General features: G+C 43.4%; 1 protein-coding gene across 1 annotated transcript in view; it reads right to left on the bottom strand.

Annotated features, from left to right (window-relative positions):
* Window positions 1-18,455, bottom strand: part of macf1a (microtubule actin crosslinking factor 1a) — a 208,790-nt gene that overhangs the window by 62,519 nt on the left and 127,816 nt on the right. The window contains exons 37-56 of the mRNA XM_070921294.1: window positions 11,278-17,439; window positions 10,995-11,150; window positions 10,563-10,778; window positions 10,279-10,452; window positions 9,891-10,178; window positions 8,792-8,941; window positions 8,264-8,497; window positions 7,983-8,162; window positions 7,722-7,895; window positions 7,269-7,436; window positions 5,982-6,173; window positions 5,699-5,872; window positions 5,260-5,383; window positions 4,879-5,078; window positions 4,167-4,484; window positions 3,847-4,013; window positions 2,198-2,354; window positions 1,929-2,040; window positions 939-1,001; window positions 218-456 (exon numbers count right to left, since the gene is read on the bottom strand). Of these exons, the coding sequence (XP_070777395.1) occupies window positions 218-456; window positions 939-1,001; window positions 1,929-2,040; window positions 2,198-2,354; window positions 3,847-4,013; window positions 4,167-4,484; window positions 4,879-5,078; window positions 5,260-5,383; window positions 5,699-5,872; window positions 5,982-6,173; window positions 7,269-7,436; window positions 7,722-7,895; window positions 7,983-8,162; window positions 8,264-8,497; window positions 8,792-8,941; window positions 9,891-10,178; window positions 10,279-10,452; window positions 10,563-10,778; window positions 10,995-11,150; window positions 11,278-17,439 (9,648 nt within the window). The remainder of the gene's footprint in view (window positions 1-217; window positions 457-938; window positions 1,002-1,928; window positions 2,041-2,197; window positions 2,355-3,846; window positions 4,014-4,166; window positions 4,485-4,878; window positions 5,079-5,259; window positions 5,384-5,698; window positions 5,873-5,981; window positions 6,174-7,268; window positions 7,437-7,721; window positions 7,896-7,982; window positions 8,163-8,263; window positions 8,498-8,791; window positions 8,942-9,890; window positions 10,179-10,278; window positions 10,453-10,562; window positions 10,779-10,994; window positions 11,151-11,277; window positions 17,440-18,455) is intronic.

Here is an 18,455-nt window from a genome sequence, read left to right as displayed (position 1 = left end):
ACTTAAAAATACTATATACAGTATATTCAGACATTAAGACATGCACACAATAAATTATATTAAGCAAACATGACAGTTGACAGATGTTTGAATTTAGCACAGATATCAGCAGATGAGACAATGTTTGTGTCAATGTGTCAACTATTGGCTGCAATTTTCAAAAATGTTATACTATATATCAGGTGATTTTACCACAATAGATGGACCCAGTCTTTACCTTGTTCTCCTGGGCCTGGGCGCGTACTACCTCAGGTCTGGAGGGGGAGGCGGTCTGTCCCTGTTTCAGGCTGTGCTCCCTGTCTGTCAGCCAGCTTTTGAGCTCCTCAGTGCCCTGCCTGGCCTTCTGCCTCTGCTCCAGTGAGGCCTGCTGGCGACTAAGATGCTCCTTCAACTCCCCGCCCAGCGTCTCATATCGACCGTTCACATCAGATACGGCTACCTGGAGCTCTGTCAGGTCTGAAGGCACAATAAGAGAAAGGGGAAAATGACTTAGCATATAGCAACATAGAGGAGAGATTAGCAGCAGGGAAACTAAAAATAAAACATAGACAATTCAATCTCAGTAGAATAAAGTCGACAGAATAATTAGTAAAGTAGGCTGACAAGGACTACAGTTGTTATTAGCCCACAGGCGTGCAGTGCAGATCAGGGCAGCCTAAATGAATGATAGATGTCTCGATAGATGTTTTTTTAATTGAACAAATTTGCCACTGACAGATGTTTTGCATGGACAGACAGCTGACAGAGACAGGACATTATAGGACACTGGAAACAGTAAAACAGAATACAGTGCTGTAATCTCTCCGTAATGAGGAAACCATATCAATGTATCTGGAGCACAATTCAATTGGTGTTCAAGTTTATCTTAGAGACTAATTTCTAGGAGGCAATAAATAAGAAGAGAGAGAAAGAGAGAGAGAGCTACAGGGGGAGCTCACCTTTACAGGTGTGAATGCCATTGACACTGCTGGGACCTGCTGAGCCATTGATTTGAGGAGCACCTGGGAGAGAGACACACACCTGACTGAGACAGCGGCACTACAACACACTCATGCAAGCATGGTCACACACAAAACGGGACCAGTGATGTATTGAGATGTTAAAGAATGTGGACAGTTCTTAACAGCACCAGAAAGTCCTGCCAACTCAAAAAATACATCAGCACACACAGAGCTCAGCAGGAGGACTGAGGACGCTGCACAAAAGCCGTGGAAACAGACGACAGCAGTGAGAAAGACATGGAGGATACCCAGTGTCTTTACATCACACAGAAATCTAATGGGTGTATCGAAAGGCAACATAAGTACTTTCATCAGTTGGTGTAATATCTAAAATTGAAGTATGTTGCTTTCTGACCCAATCCTAACTCAAAATGTTATTTCCTTTTGCCTTCCACATAAAAACCCTTACTCAAAGACTTAAAGAGGGCAACACATGTCTATAAGAGTGGGTCTTTAGTAACGAAGTTGGATAAAATGATTGGAGACAGAAGTTCATTCATCTAATAATTTAATTCTTGAGATATTAGTTTGTGGTTTTGTTGTATTTGACTGCATTTTGTAACAAAGTTTTGACAATTTCGAAACATGCAGGTAACAAGACAGTTTTGGCTGTTTGAAGCACATACTAATTTCTGTAACATTATGTAAACTTGCTATCACAGCTTAGCTGTACCAAAACATATTGCCATAACAAAATTGATTATAAATGCAAATGTATTGCATTCTGTTTTGCCTCATAATGCCCTCTCCTCTGCTCCCCTGTGTTCATGATTTATTTTTCTCAGGTCAAATTTATTTTATAAATACCTTGGTATTTTTTTTCCCCTCCTACCTACATCATCTATAAATCTCACCTGCTCTCATGAGGAAAATAAGTAATTTAAACTGGGAGAGTGAGAGAACTGATATTGATATATATGCTCTTACCAGTTTTGGTCTGAGGAGCGGTGATGTCGATGATGAGGGACTCCAGCTCTGAGCCCGTCTTGTTCAGCTCCTGAACCCTTGATCCCTGTGACTCCCAGTCATTCAGCAAGTCCTAAAGGCATAATGCAATCACTGAGTCATTGGGCTTTAAGACCAAATGGTGGACTCACACAGCATGTTCCACAAATGTGTTCCTTATGTTTACGTAAAACCGGTGGATGCAGGGTTTAACTTTTGATTCATATTTTGTTTCTAATGTAGACGCACACCTTGAGCTGCTGGACTCTTCGCTGCAGGCCCTCTGTGTTGAGGTTTGCCTCTTTGGACGACAGCTGGTCCTGTGCTGTCTGAAGCCACCTGAGGAGGGAGCCAGAGAGACCACGGAACTGGAGCAGCTGCTGCTCACAGGCCTGGATGGCAGCAAACCTGAGAGAGAAAAACAGGAGAGGAAGAGGATGGTATGAAGAACAGTGAGAGAGCAGGAAGCAATGATAAAGAGAATGAGGAGGAACAAAGATAAGGAAAGGGGCAGAGGAAAAGAGGAATATGAGGTGAGGACAGAGGAGAGCAGAGAAAATTCTGCTTTAAATCACATTTTTTACGTTTAAAATGCAAAGCAGGGCAATCATATGATCTCTCTTAAGCCGTTTTTTACGTTACATTCTTTAAAAAAAAGAATACACAGAGCACTATTGACAGGGAGCATTAACACAGCCTTGGCCTCGCTCTCTTTGTATGTGATCTGTCGTGAGCCATGGTGCTGACCGCTTGCAGACAAAACAGCTCTGAGAAGTCGTCTGGCATGGAGCAGTATCATTATCATGCTGCTATTTTCTCCCCCTCGGGATTCGAGACTGGGAGTCATCCGAGTAGGCCGTTTATAGGATGGACAATGAGCCATGTCCACTCTGCTTATATTAGCACCCAGGCCTGCTCATCAGCTCACACTGGCCACACAGATACAGTACACACATACAGTAGACACACACTGTACAGTGCTTGTGACCAACTGCTGTGAAACATCATGCAACACAGTAAATAATCCCCTACATCATGTACAGTATGTTGTATGAGTGCTCTCAGCAACAAGGTTACTAAGATACTGACACCCATGTTTTGGATTATACATATAGAAGTGATTTAGCAATCACATTCTTTATCTATCTGATCAGGACATATTTAAATATGTCCATAAAACAGCCTACATTGGCTGTTTTTATGTGACTGGCTCATAAACTCAAGTATAATCCAATAAACCAGCACCAGGCCGATGGTATTTATAAATTCCCAGCCCCCTTCTGACAGGCATCAAGTGTGGCTGCTCACTGATACGACGTCAAACAGGGTAGGCATAGCAACTGGTGCTCCATGAAGGCTACAAATTTAGAAAACAAATTTTGGAAATGCCAGAGGCATAGTCTGCTCTGCAGAGCCAGTCACAGTATTTTTTGTAAGAACGCCTATCATGTCTAACCAAATCTTAATTATTAAGTTTGACTCTTTCTGTCTCTGAAGGTTATCTGTTTTGTTGTCAGTTGAACTGGAATTGACCCTCGTCGTGTTTCAACATCAAAAACTATACAGCTGAAGGATTGATAGATTCAGCGTGTATTTGGTGCCCCCTTGTGTAAGTTATGCTAAACTGCACAACTGACAAGAAGAGGATTAAAAATATTTAGGCTGTTAAAATCTTGTTTTTAAGATAATCATTCCCATTACTCTCCTTTTTATATTTAACCTTAATAAGTACAAATATTTCCCACTGAAGCAACCATCTAAACGACTAGACGAAAACATTTTACTAACTCCCACAGCAAAGTTATGTAAAGTTATTTAAGATTGATTGTTAAGGTTTCACATGTATAGCAGCATGTATTAAAAAAGGCACTTCTCACATGTTATCTGTTAACATTTTTACCTTTCATTGACATTGGCTTCAAGCTGGGTGAACTCATCAGACACCCCTTTGACATTATCCAATAAGCTTTGAGTGTTGCTGAAAGCTTTTGATTGGCTGAGCTCGGTACCGAGGTTGCAGAAGGATTTCAGCTGGCCAGCTTCCTGCTCCAGCTCGGACCTGACCTCCTGAGAAAAGAGACACGGGACAAAAGCGTTAAATAGGCCGACAGTATAATGAATCCACTGATACCCTTGGAGGCTTGAAGAAGTCTTAAAACCTTGAAATCATATAACTCAAATGAGACCATACTGAAATAAAAATTTGACCCCTCTGCTGACCTCAATGGTCTGCCTGTAGTCATCCACGCTGCGGTCTGGCTGGCCCGCCGGGCTCAGAGCCTTCAGTCGGCTCTGTGTGAAGACCTGGAGGTCGGTCCCCAGCCGCTCGTAGTTCTCCAGTCTCGGCAACAGCCCTTTGAGTTCAGCCTCCCTCTCGGCCTGGCTAGCCTGTGCTACAGCGTAGCGCTGAGTCAGTTCATCTAAAGCGCCCTGGAGGCCAGAGGTTGTGGAGGCGTCAGAGCTCTGAAGGAGTTTGGAAACAGAGTCCCGTGTTGCTTCCACGCTGCCCTGCCTGGACAGCAGCTCCTGGCGAAGTTTCTGGGGAAAGAAGCGGAGAAGTTAGGTTTCAAAAATGACAGTGAGAATGCATTCTTCAGCAATATTTTGATTTGTATATGTGACAATCAAAGAAGTGCAATCATTCTACTCTCTGAGGAAACCTGTTGTGTTACATTATCTGTGATGTGCAGGTCTTTTCTTTTAAACATCGATATGATACCTACAAATCTATTTTTTTAAAGGCATGATGTTTTTGTTAAATAAATGGAAGACATCTAATAATAATTAATATTTAGATTAAAATTCAGTTTCTGCATTTGGACTTTGAGGGTGATGCTTACAAACACAGAAACCAAAGGCAACATTTTTTAGGAGATATTTTGTACTTTATATAAAATCCTGCAGAGTTTCAATCCTCTGCGTTTACTCGTACCTGGTTCTGGGTCAGGGCATCTTGAACAGCCTGTGCGGTGGGCTCGACTGGTCCAGGATTCAGAACCAGTTTGTCCAGCCAGCTCAGCAGACCCTTCAGGCCCTCCTGGACGCTGACCGACTGGGCCACGGCTGTCTGCAGCTGCTCGGCCCGTTCTGACACCGACGCAGAGAGGGAGCCAAACCTCTTCTCTAAACCATCTGAAAGGAAGGAGGGGCCATTCTTAATTCCATCAAGTCATTTTTACATCCATCCATTTACATCTCCTAAATACCAACTGTGTAACCTGAATCTGCATTTGTGAGTAAGACAAAACACCCCATCCTGGAGCAGTGGCCTGTAGTTAAGACTAAAGGGGACAGATTAAGTGAGCTAAGTTACCTGCAGCACAGAGAATGTCAACAGCTTTCAGGGAAGGAGACTCGTCTGTGCTGACCAGATCTCTTCCTGCTCTCTTCACCTTCTCCAGCTGCACTGAACGCTCAGCCATCTCGTCCTGCAGCAGCTGAGGAAAGAGGACACACTTACAGTTAAAATTAAATCATTTCTACAGCTGACAAGAAATGTTTAGACATGGTTCCCTCATACTTTCCATTTCAGTATTATACCCTTTTTCCAGACGTTAATTTCTTAATCTTCTTCTGTTTTGGAGACTTAAATTTCTGAACAAACTCAATATAATAAGGCAGCTGGGAATGACAGTCGAGGAGCCCAGATCATGAATAACATTTTTCCAAACTCTGAAAATCGTCTGTGCACTTTCTGTCTTCTCCCTCACTTTGTGTTTTGTTTATGTCAATGTTTGTTATCGGTGCTTAACCTGTACTTGTCGTAGTGTGTTCTGCAGGTTCTGGGGGTCTGTCTCGCCACTGGGCTTTGCTATGCTTTGGTTCTGTTCCTGAGTGCTGAGCCAGGAGTGGAGGGAGACGACCTCATCCTGGTACTGCTGGTACCTCTCCAACAGGCCGGACAAACGGCCGCCCAACTCTGTCGACTGCACACACCAACAAAGAACGTATTTGTAAATTCAAGACAAAATGTAATAACTCATGAATTGAGGACAATTTATAACAATTTAAAGAATGTATTCTAGTGTTCCTCACCTTGGTGTGTAGGGTTGTGTATCTGTGGTTCGCATCATGCAGCTTGTCAGTTACCAGCTGCTTGGTGCTGTCCAGAGCTGGATCTGAACCCCCAACTTGCTCCAGAGCTCCTTGAACAGAGTCCAGAAACTTCTGACCGGAGATGGAGACAAAGCGCAGGTCCGCCTTGTGGCAAATCACATCCTCAGCAAGCTGGAAATACAGACACATTTACAGGTCAGTTGGGGACAAATTCACACAGATATGTACAGTGTGTCTATTGGAAAAATTACATTTTTATAAAAACTTGTTAATGGAAAGTATGGTCATGATCAGCAGGTCGCTAGTTGAAAATTCCAAAATTGCAGGGAAAACATATGTGAGAGAAGGATATAAAACATTGCAAATGTGATATCAAGGAACTCTTAAGAGAATTATCCCAAATTGCTTCTTTGGAGTTTCTCAGTGGCTTCCAGATGAGAATGTGTGATTGTGTGAGTGTAAATCAGGGCAAATGGATGGATGGAAACAGAGCGTGGAAACTCAGTCTTCCATGGATAATTTAAGGTCAAAAAAGCATAGTTGGGCAGTATGTGTGTTTTTACTCAGCTACACTGGACCCAGATGCAGTGAGTGATATTTCTCAGCTAATTCACTTCACTTCAAAGCACCCTAAACCAGGCTCAGCCAATATAATCCAACTGCAGAGCCATAGTGCCCGCATTTTCAGACCTGCAGTTAGAGTGCAACCTGCACCACCTACAGGCAAGAAAAGCAACAGCAGCTGCCGCAGTTTGAACCTGCAGATGTTACGAATTAAGTAACAGTCATGCAATTTTGATGCTAGGGCCACCTAAAGACAATGGCTCTTAAAATGGCAGTATATTTTTGTATAGTTGCTACAAAATGTAAGTTTGGTTGTCGAGAGCATTTTTTAGTTTCTTTGGAGGGTACGGGTTCTAACCAGATTTGAAGAGCTTGTGGGTATTAATTTCTTTGCCTTTAGGTGGCAACATCGACATGTCTTTATCTGCAGGTCTAAAGTGCTGCTACTCTTTTTATCATAGGTCATAGGTACTCTAAGTATCATAGGTTGTGTAAAATTGGTCTGACATGACTGAAGCGCTCCCTCTTGTGGATAATCTGCAGCCTGTTAAATGGGAATGATAAACTCAAATTTGTGAGTAAATTATCACCCAGTTCCATTAAGGGGGTTTCACATGTAAATATTAAAAAAGGTGAATTAATAACTTAAGACGATGAATGGAGACATCTCCATTATGTTATTAACATGTGTATTTTGTGTACCTTTCTGTGCTCCTCCAGCCTGCCCTTCAGTCCTTGTGCATCGGTTTCTCCTTCCCCTAAGGAACGGAGCTCCTGTTCATTTTGTTCCAGCCAGGTACCTAGATTTCCATGTTCTTGGAGGAACTTCGTCAGCTCATCCTTCAGAGCCTCAGACTTCCTCAGACGGTCCTAGAAGAAATAGTTACAGCAGCAGCAGTCAGTTAAGTATAACAAAATTACCAAGGAAAAAGGTGAATATTAAATGGACTCATTTGTCCTCGCCACTGAAATGTAAACGCTGTCTTGCCCATTTTCATTGACCATGTCATAAAATCAAAACATTCAAAATGAATATCAGAGATATCAGAGAATTACAGTAGACAAGGGTCCACATATCACAGACCACGGCACATAAGGCAGGTCAGGAGGCCTGGCTATAGACTTAACATACACATCAGTATTCATTTTGAGTACCTGGCAGCTCTGTAGCTTGTCCTGGTGCTGGGCCTGCAGCTGATCCAGGGCAGCCCGGAGACGCTGCTTCTCTTCAGGAGGAACAGTGGAGTCAGGTTGGTCCAGAAGAGAGCGAGTGGACTGTGTGATCTGGAGTAGCTGTGCCTGTTGAGACTGGAGCTGCTGAAGCTCCGCCTGGGAGAGAGGTCAAAGGTTATAACTTGTAAGATGCTGTAAGACGTTAAAGTCGAAAAGAGCAACACGTGGATTAGAGATTCTAACCTGCAGCATCTCTGTGTGTGACATCACAGCGCCCTCTGGCTGTGAGAATGATGCATCAGTAAAGTCTTGGGCCACTCCAGATCCAACTCCTCTCCCGCCTGGTTGGTTAAGGGAGGACAACTCATTCAGCAGAGACTCTATCTGGCCTTGGGTCTCCTGGAGCTCCTCCTCAGCCTTCGCCTGGAGGAGAGGAAAGGAAAATAAACAATAAACAACAAACAAGTAAACAATATTAATTGTACATTATGTATACATATATCTATAACCACTCATCTTCTTACCCTTTGTGTGTTCTGCTGTACAGTGGTGTTGATAGCTGTGTCCACCTCTGACAGTGACGTCTTTGTTGAATCTGTAAGGGCACTGTACTGCTCCTTCATTCTTGTTAGCGCCCCCTGGAGGTTCTCCCTCTCCTCTGGGCTCAGACTTTCTCCTCGCTCTGCCAGCAACTCCTCCACAGATCGGATAGCTTCGGCTACGCCCTCCCGTTTAGTCTGGAGGTCCTTCTGTACTTCCTGGAAAGTGAGGGAAAACAGGTTTGATTTGGTCGAAGAGGTAAACATGGTCACCCAAATATGCTAGTATCTAAAACTCTAGATGGCCTTGAGACAGTGAGGATGAATAACTGAACAAATTAGAGCAGTCAGAAGTAACTCTAATAAACCATCAAATAAATACAATGAGTTCCAATTGTGCCAATTAGATTAAAACAGAATAATAATGAGCAGAATGTACATATAAACAGTAATTTGTGTGTTTTTGGGTGCTGGCCTTTGGATTCTAGATGTGGAGGGAGAAAAGTTTCATACCTTTAGTTTTTTCTGCTTCTCTTGCAGGACATTCACATCACCTGACTCTGCTCCAGCTTTCTGACTGGCCAGCAAGCTGGCAGCTCCAGCCAACCACATAGTAAGGCCTTCTAGTTTCTGAGAGCATTCAGCTTTCTGCTGTTGAACCACCTGAGAGAAATGAATGATGAGAGGAGGAAGAAAGAAGAGCAAAGACCCACAAAGAAAGAAAATGTGAGGAAAACTGATACTGACATGAATTACTGAGGATGAGCTTATCATAAACAACTAAAGTGGATCATGTGACAGGAACAGACCATTTTGCATTTTTGATCTAACCACCAGTTTTTATACTTTAGACAACATCCTTGTATAGTGCACACATTGCAAAGCTTTGAGCAGATTGTGTCCAGAGTTCACACTTACATACACACAGGCAGACACACATATAGTATCTTCACATCAACATGTTGGTCAAGCAACAACAAACAATACAAAGAGAACAAATACATGTTTATTTGCTGTTTTTCCTCTTTCTCCTCTGTATTTAGGAGAGACAAGAGGAAAAACAGTTAAGCATTGTAGCCAGCGAGGCTTTTCTGCTATCAAATCTCTAGCCTTTACCGCCGTGACACAAGTGATTTCCTTCAGTGGCAATCTGGAACAGCAAGGCAAACAGGTTAATAAAACACATGTTATAGAGACATGCAGAATAGCAAACACGCTTGCATAAAAAGCCTCTGTAGTAGTGAGGGTGGTGATACTGTCCATGTCAAGTGGCAAAGCTTTAGCAACTAGAGCAGCAGTTGGTTGGTATGAAATGATGAGAATAGGTTTGAGATGATGTGTAATGGCACTACAAGTTAAATTGTGGAGGTTAGCTAGTGTGGGTCAGGCTTTTCCAGTTTCTAGTCTTAAATGAGTTTAATATGATTTTATAGGCCGTGAGTGCTTATCAAAGCAGTACTAAGATCTTGTGTAAGAAAGCATGGCAATAGTTGACAGCATGACAAATAAAGCTGTGAAATACAGTATAAGAAAGCTAACTGCATTTAAAATGTATTAGTGAGAAATAGCGCAATGTTTCAAACCAGTCCGACTCAATCATCTTTTTCCAAACCTCTCTCTCCCTTGCACTCTGCCTTTCTCGGTCCTTCTCCTCGTCTTTCACCCTCTCCCTGCGCTGCCACTCCTCCTCCCTCTCTCTCTGGGCAGAGAGGGCATCGGCCCAGGCCTGGGCTTGGCCCGACGCTCGGTGGAAGTCCCTCTGGAGCTGCTGGAGCTGCCCCAGAAGCTGCCTGCTCTGCTCAGGAGCCAGGTCCTGAGCCCGCTCAGAGATGAACACCTGAATGTCAAAGGCCACATTGTTGACCTCATTGGAGCGAGCCATCAGAGAGGACTGGAGCTCCTTGAAGGAAAGTGGGAAAAAACAGGTAAATGAGTGGACTCCATAGCTCCTTCAAAAAGGAGCATTATTAAAAAGTTTTTCTTCAGTTAGGACAACTTGCCTTGCAAAGACTCAGCTGCTGTGAGAGCTGATCACGATTGTCATCTTTCTCTGCCTTCTCCATTTTTTCCATCCCTGCCATTCCTCCATTCATCTGAGCCTCTGTCTCCCTCAACCAAGAGAGCAGACTCTCCACTTGTCCTCCCAGTGACTTCTGCTCAGCTGTTACTGCCTCCTGAATGAAATATCAGAGTGATTCAATATTGTTGTTCAGTATTGTAGCCTTGTCCTAGTCTAGTAAATTCAAACATCTACACAGAGAAAACTCTAGATTACTTCTTTTACCTTATATGAGTCTCTATGGTCTTGTAGACTTTGCAGAATGCCCTCAGAAAGTGCTCTGGCAGCCTCATACCCTCGAGCCAAGCTCCGCCCATCCTTTTCCAGGGCTAATAGGAGCTGTGGAGGAACACCTTTAGGTTGCGGCTTCAAGAGCTGCTCAGCAGCCTCCACTTCCTTGTTGATCTCAGGCTCCAAGTCATGCAACTCAAGGTCCAGAGTCTGAGAGACAGATTAGGAAAAGAAAACAAATGTTTTCTTGATGCTGTTTGGTAAGAGACTAATCCTTAAATCTGCTTATTTGTCTCACACTGGGAACCAAATGCACAAATGAAACTGCGAAATAATTTAAGCGTCAAAAAAGGTATATTGATGTGGGCTGGTGTGACATTGATATAACAGCATATCTCTATCAGGTAAATATGCATATTCTTTCACCTCAGTCTGTCTGATGATGTCATCCAAGGCGATGAGGCTGCGGCCAACAGACTGCTGTTGCTGCTGTTTGAGTCGGACCTCAATATGTCTTACCATGGAGACCAGGGCTACAATTCGCTGGTCATGCTCCAAGCATTCCTGGCGCATCAATGACGACTGCGGGAGAAGAATAAGAAACACAAGAAAACACAATAACTCTTGTTAATTATAAAAATGTGTGTATAAATATATGCAGAAGACAATCTAGGAGAGAATCCTTCACTAATGACCTACTACTTCTTACCTTGCCGCTCTTGGATGTCGTCCCCTCTTTGTTTGACACAATTTCTCGACTCTCTTGGACATCATCCTCTCCCTCTTCCCAACTCTCAGTGGTTGTATCAGACTCAGAGACTCCAGTCGATTCAGACTCAGTTGAAGCATCTTCTGCTGATTCTGCGGACTGAAGATGTTGCTGTTGGTCTTTTGAAGATTTTGATTCAGGAAGATTGGTCCTATCAACTTCAGGTGATTGGTGGCCTTTCTTCTTTTTGCCTTTCACTGGTCTTTTATCTGGTTGTTTGCCAGGAGCCATAGATTGAGCAGTGGGTTGGATGTCTGGTTTGCATATGACGGCCTCAGCAACATTGCAAGTTTCTGAACTGGATTCTTGGGATACTTCTTTCCCAGTAGATGTAAACCCTGTAAATTGTATGTTTTCCTCAATGTGAGAATTGGGTTTTTCTGATTGACATAAATATGGTGGACTTGGTTGACTGGTCTCAGCTCCTTTAACATGAATTACAGAGGTCTCCACTTCATTTGCCTTATCACCAACTGAAGGTCGGATGGCATCACTGGCTGACTGACCATCAGTACGTCCCTCCATCCTCTGCTCCTTACTCGAAGCGGAGTTATCTAAATCTAGTTTTGCCATTGCAGATTTTGTGGTAATTTTTGTTGATGTCACCTGAGAATCCACTTTTTCATCAGTCTGTAACTTCTCAGTGTCAGGCTCAGTTTTGTCTGTCACTTTTGGGCCCTTGGACTTCTTGTTCTTCTTACTTCGTTTGCTTTGCTGAGTTTCTTTAGCCTGGACTGGTGGAGCTGTTTCGGTGTCTTTTTGTATGTCTTCCTTTTCAAAACTCCTGTTCTTTTCTCTCTCATTTGAAGAAGCCTCCAATAGTTTGGTCTCTATGTCCTCCTTGACAGAAACTCTCTCTTTGACACTCATCTCCTCCTCACTCTCTTTTGGTGAACCATTTGGTCTCTTGACACCATCATCTTTGTCATGCCTCTGCACTCCATCAACCTTAGCTGGCAGAGTTTGTGTCTTTACATCCTTAACAGTTGTGCCTTGAGTCTCCTTCTTCCCCACCTCATTGCGCAGTGCCTGCAGCTCCTCAGCAGTCTGCTTCTCACTCACTCCTTTTTCAAACACCTTTTTAAGAATGCTCTCTTTGGCTTTCAGTATCAAGGCTGCCTTCTCGTCGTCTGGTAGAGTAGATTTCTGAGGCAATTCTTGCTTTATCCCTTTCTTTAACTCCTGACTGCTCTCTGGTTGTTCTGGTTGCTGAGAGACAGAAGCCTTCTCTTCAACTTTCTCTTCATGCTCTTTCCTTTTGATCTCCTCTCTCTTATCACTCTTTTCTGTATTCTTTGATAACATATTTTTTGTTGCGTCATTCTCTGGCTCAATAGTATGTTCTGTGAATTCAAGAGTGGATGAAAATGCGTCCTCTCCCTGCTTTACCAAATCACTTTCAGCTTCAACCTTCCTGTCAATTTTTGCTTTATTTTCTCCATTGAGAGGCCCTGTGAAGGCTGCCTGACCATGAATCTGTGATTTCTCATATTGGTCTTGTGAAACAAGCTCATCTGTGACTGCAACAACAGCCTCAAGCTGCACTTCAATATGTGCATCAGCTTGATCAATTTGAGATGGATGTTTTATCTCTGGAGGGTGTGTTTCACTCTCTGCTTCTTTACCCTTTCCATTCTTTTTATTTTTCCTCTTTTTTTTGCTTTTGCTTTGTGTCATTATGGATGGAGAGGTCAATAACTGGTCTGGCTGCTCAACGTCAGTGCTAGATTTGACCTCAATCTTTAAAGGTTTCTCTTTCTCCACTCTTCTACCCTTCTCACCTACAACATCATCTCTCTGTGCCATATCACTCTTTCTATAATCCCCTTCACTCAATTTTGACAATTCAGTGTTATCTTTGCTTTCCCTGTCATCTCTTATCTCTGTGGCCACCAAATCTGTCAGGTTTCCATCTTCAGAATCATGATGAACCACTGTTGTGCTCTCATCACTGGGTCTACACTCCTTTTCCCCAACCTTCAAAGGCTCCCCATCTGACTTCAAAATAGCAGCCCCTTTTCTAACCTCTTCCTGTGAATCTTTGTCAGTGTCACAGACATGTGGCTGAATTGATTCTCCAACAGAATCTCTGAAAATGTTCCCCTTTTGTTTATCATCAGTCTCACTCACACCTATTTGCAGTCCCCCATCAAGCTGCTTAGGAAGAGGCTCTGATTTCTTAATTTCTGTCTGTGGTACTATCTCTTCTATGGCTTGCTGAATTCTTTTCCCAACATTAGTAGCAAACGTCCGCAAGAGGTCTATGGATTGGTCTGGCTCAATTAACGCCTTTTCTTCCACTGACAATGCCACTTCTACTTTGTCCTCTTCTGTAGTAGTGTCATAAAACAGTGACTGATCTGATACTACAGATGTTAATATCGCTCCATCGTCCTGTGTAATTGCTAAACCTTTCTTTGAAAGTGAAGATCTTGAAGAATTTTCTGGACTGTCTGGGCTTGACACTGACAATACAACAGCAGGGCTGTATGTGCCATTAGATGAGGCAACAGGTGTAGCGCTACTTTCATCATCCTCTGTCTCAACAGAAGCCAATTTCTCCTGAGTCTCTGAGGCTATGTCACTGGAGATCAGTTCTTTTGAAATGGCATCATCGAGAATAGAGACTTTTTGTCCAGTGGCAGGATCAACTAAGCCTCCTTTCAAAAGCTGGCTGGTGGCCATTAACCTGACCATATTTTCTCCTACTAAACCTCTTTCACAAGCTTCAGATAGGGGGAGCCTTTCTCCAGTACTGATATCAATGATCCCTCCACTGTCTGCCTGGCTTTGGAGCAGCCTCAATGCTGGAACTGGGTCAACTTTCTTTGATGTAACTGCCTCAGAAAGGGTCAAGTTGTCTCTCGTTTGCTCATCATGAACACCTCTGAATGGTTTCACCTCCAAGAAGCGTTTACCTGTTTCTATATCTATCTTACCCTGGTTTACAAGCTCTGAATAAGGCACAATGCGTGCAGTTTGGGGGTCAAGCGTTCCTTGTGTTACAGTAGAAGAAGCCATGGCTTCACTGGCAATATTCTCATCCAGAAGACCCTTAGAAACTGCCTCTGTTAATGTCAGTTTACATCCAGAGTCAGGGTCTAAAATGGCTCCTGTTGATGCCTGGAAAACAAAAGCTTCTGGGTGAGATGAAGGGCTGACTTTTCCTTGGTAAACCAACTCTAATTCCTCCAGCCCAGGAGCAATGGACCGATCAACTAGTCCTCTATCTATAGCATCAGAAACTGACAGTCTCATCCCTGAAGCATGATGTATTATACCACCCTCAGCCACCTGCCTTGCCAACACCTGATAAGCCTCCTCAGACCTAATGAAACCTTTCTGAATTGCTCGCTCGAGAGGAACTGGAGACTTGGACTCTGGGTCAATCACACCTTCCATCTGTAGCTGTAAACTGGCTTTAGTGAGGGCCGTTGCTGAATCTGTATCCTTTCCTTTGTATGCCTTCTCTAGTGCCACCAACTCTTCTCTTTGATCTTCCTCAATTAGTCCCAGGTTTGCGGCTAGAGTGACAGAGACTTTCTTATCCCTGCGTAGGTCAACAATCCCCCCAGACACCACCTGGGCTTCTAGAAATCGAGAAGCGGTGTGGGGGTCAATCAACCCTGCCTGAGCTGCCTCCCTTACCCCGCAGATCTGCCTTTTCTCTACATCCACAACCCCTGCAAGGGTTTTATCTGACTTCAGGACACTCCACATTAAATCTTCATCGAGTAAACCTTCCTGCATAACATCCTCCATGCTAAGTGACTCACCGCTGCTCGCATCTAGGAAACCCCCAAACAGACTTGCCTGAGCCATTAATTTCACTGCCGTGTGGCCAGGGAGGACACCCTGGGCTACTGCCTCATCTGGGAGCAGCTTTTCCCCTTCTTCTGTCATCAGACCTCCCTGTTTGAGCTCTTGGACTAACCTAGCAAATTCAGCATCCTCCCCTTCCTTCTCTACTGCTGAATCATGGATATCAATCTGAGGTTTAGCATGCTTTGAGTCAGTCTCTGTTATAGGCTCATTTTGTTTGACCCTTTCTGATTCAGTCTGGGAGTGCTTTATATCTTTCCTATCATCAGATTGTGTTAAATCTTCATTTCTTTTTGCTCCCAGTAGGGTAGGTTCTTTCAATAATCTAAAATCTCCCTCTGATTTGAGTGGTGACGTGACTGTTTTTCTATTTTCTGTTATAGTTGTACTACTAGTCTCCTGACCACCACTATACCTGGGTTTGGCTTCAGTTGCTACTGGCTCATCTTGACTTTTTGTTGATTCCTCATCAAAGTTTTTCACTGAAGTCATTAAACTTTCAAGATTGGATATCCCTTTCTTTTGAGCTTTTACTTTTGCATCTTTAGCTATGTCAATTTCATTTTTAGTGGCAAAGGCTGAATCACTCTCTACAACTATTGATGTTTTTTGCAGCAATTTGTTGGCATTTTCTCCATCATAGCTTTCTTCTAGACTGCCTTTACCATTCATCTCAAAGTCCTTGCTTGAAGTGACTACATTGGAATTTTCTTCTTCAACTCCAGCTTGTTTGTCACTCACTCCTTTAAACTCTCTCACAATTTGCAACTTCCCCTGCTCATCTGTGGTCAAACTGCTTTGTGGCTCAACTTGACTTCCATATACAGAGTCTCTAGCAACCAGTTGAGAAGATTTGACCAACTCAACCAACTCAGGGTCCAGCAGCACCAATCGTTTCCCAGAATGAGCATCCACATAGCTGTGAGTCATGAGGTGAAACAGCAGCTTGTGTTTTGCTTGTTCTTCAGGATCCATTCCTTGTGTTGGTGTAGCATCCCAGACAAAGCCTTCAGGAGATGATGAAGGCGGTGGAGAGGATGGAGGTGGAGAGGAGCTGGTGGAACCCCAGCTCAAGCGGTTTAGAGATGGGGTACCTGACTGGTTCATGCTGGAAAGAACATCTGGAATGTGGGTGTCTTTAAGACAACGGACTACACTGGGCTCCAGAGCCTCTTCAGCAGCCTGGTTTAAGGGCAGCACCTGGAAGTTTTCTGGGTTGTACAGAGCCCCAATGGCATGTCGCTGCCTTAAGATGCTCCTTGATAGCTCTCCTGAGATCACTCCTTGTTGAAGAGCTTCAACAATGGGCAGGAGTTCTCCGGACTCTGGCCAGAGTATTCCCATGAAAGCCCAAAGAGACTCAAGGACCAACAGAGCCAAACGAGAGGAGAGAAGATCCCTGTGAATACTCTCTTCCAAATCCAGGCGGTCTCCACTGAAAGGGTCTAGAATTCCCCCATTTTGCAGCTGTCGTGCTAACATGGCACAGGCTAGATCCTGGTCCATAAGTCCATGGCGAACGGCCTCATCAATCGTCAGTCGGTGGCCAGATCGTGGGTCAGCAATACCACCGGCAAAGAGCTGAGCTTCAAGAAGTCGTACAGTAACTTTCCGATCAATCAGGCCTTCCTGGACTGCACGGAAGATGCCAACTTTTCTTCCAGACCGGAGGCAGACAGTTCCTCCAGGTTGTTGTTTGACAGGGAGGAGAAGGAGACCTGAGTCATCGTCGGGGACACAGCGCTGTTGTAGCTCATATAGGTTTAATTTTTCAGCTGTGTTTGGATCGATCAGCTCTCTATGCTGTAGCCTTGACTGGAGTTTGGTGAGGGTTCTGGGAGTCAAAAGTCTCCTGTCTTCTGCTTGCTCCATACTCATCATTTTTCCTGACGAGTTTCTCAGGCCTCCAGTGCTCATCTGGAGTTCTAGGATACGAAGTCCCACCTCCTCTTTGATGAGCCCGAACTCCATGGCTGTAGCTACTGGCAACACATTTTGTTGTTGGTTATCTGTAGACTTAGTATTTTCCACCAAAAGCAAGGCACTCTCTAGCTCAGAAAGGGACTGTCTGGTATGGGTGTCAATTAGGCCTTGAGCTAGACCTTGTTCCAGTGAATGATTGAGAGGGGAGTCAGGCTGGAGGAGCCCACCCATAATGAGCTGTGCCTCCAGTAGTACACGGCAGGTGTCCTGGTCAATAAGGCCACGCTGGGCTGCTTGGAACACTGGGAATGTTTCCACTGTTCCCAGGTCAATTACACCAGCAATGGCAATTTGGTTCTAAAAAAAGAAAGAAAACAAAATTCTAGTTGACATTCATTCTGGTAACATTAAAGATCAATGTGGTATGAAACTTTGAGCCAAGTATTATGTTATCATATCATATGATACTATAGGGTATTATGTGTAGAATCAGATAGTAGAATCAAAAAAAGAAGAAAACCCACAACCGGTGTCCACAAAAAAACAATAACGGATAAAAGTTAAAATAAATAAATAAATAAAATAGAATTGCTTATTGTCAGAATTTGTACATATTATGAATTTGTTTTTTTCTCATATTTTAATTTCTCTTTTATATTAAAAGGAGCTTTGATACTTACCACTGTTATTCTAAAAAAAAGCACTAAGCATGCAACAAAGCAACTAGTAACAAAAAACGCAGAAAAGGGCTCTAGATAAAGGTAAGCAAACACACATAAAAGAGCACAGAAGTATTCAGAAGAAGAGAAGAATAAAATATCTAGGTGAGAAAAAACTTACAGGCAACGGTAAGAGAGAAAGCGAGCGCTACTTACCGTATGGGCTTGTCCCACGGCACACACACTAATGGGCCAGCTTATGGCTCGGCAGAGCGAGGCGCGACAGGTGAGAAGCTGGTTGTTAGCATTCTGCATGCCACTCTTCATTCTGACTCCTAACACTGCACTGACACTAAATCCTCCTGCTGACCTTTAAACTGGAATAGGCTCAGAAAATTTAACTATGACTTCTAGGACTTCTAAGACTGACAAGGGGTGGGTCGAATTATTTATATAGCAATTTATCACAATATACACAATTCCAAAGGTATGTTTACCTCTTCAGGTGTATAGATATTATGATGAATTGCAGATTATTGTCTTGCACTATACCATGAATCACATAAGATTGGAATCACTCATCATTGGCTAAGCATTGTGACAGTATTGTATTGTGATTCCCAGTTAAACTAAATGAACAGTAAACTGATCTAACTCATTAACATTTAGTGTTTATAAAAGTCCTGCTTTGTTTTCCATCTCTCATTCTGATCC

Source organism: Enoplosus armatus, chromosome 16 (genome assembly GCF_043641665.1).
Source record: "Enoplosus armatus isolate fEnoArm2 chromosome 16, fEnoArm2.hap1, whole genome shotgun sequence".
Lineage (NCBI taxonomy): Eukaryota > Metazoa > Chordata > Actinopteri > Centrarchiformes > Enoplosidae > Enoplosus > Enoplosus armatus.
This window is presented reverse-complemented; position numbering and strand designations above follow the sequence as displayed.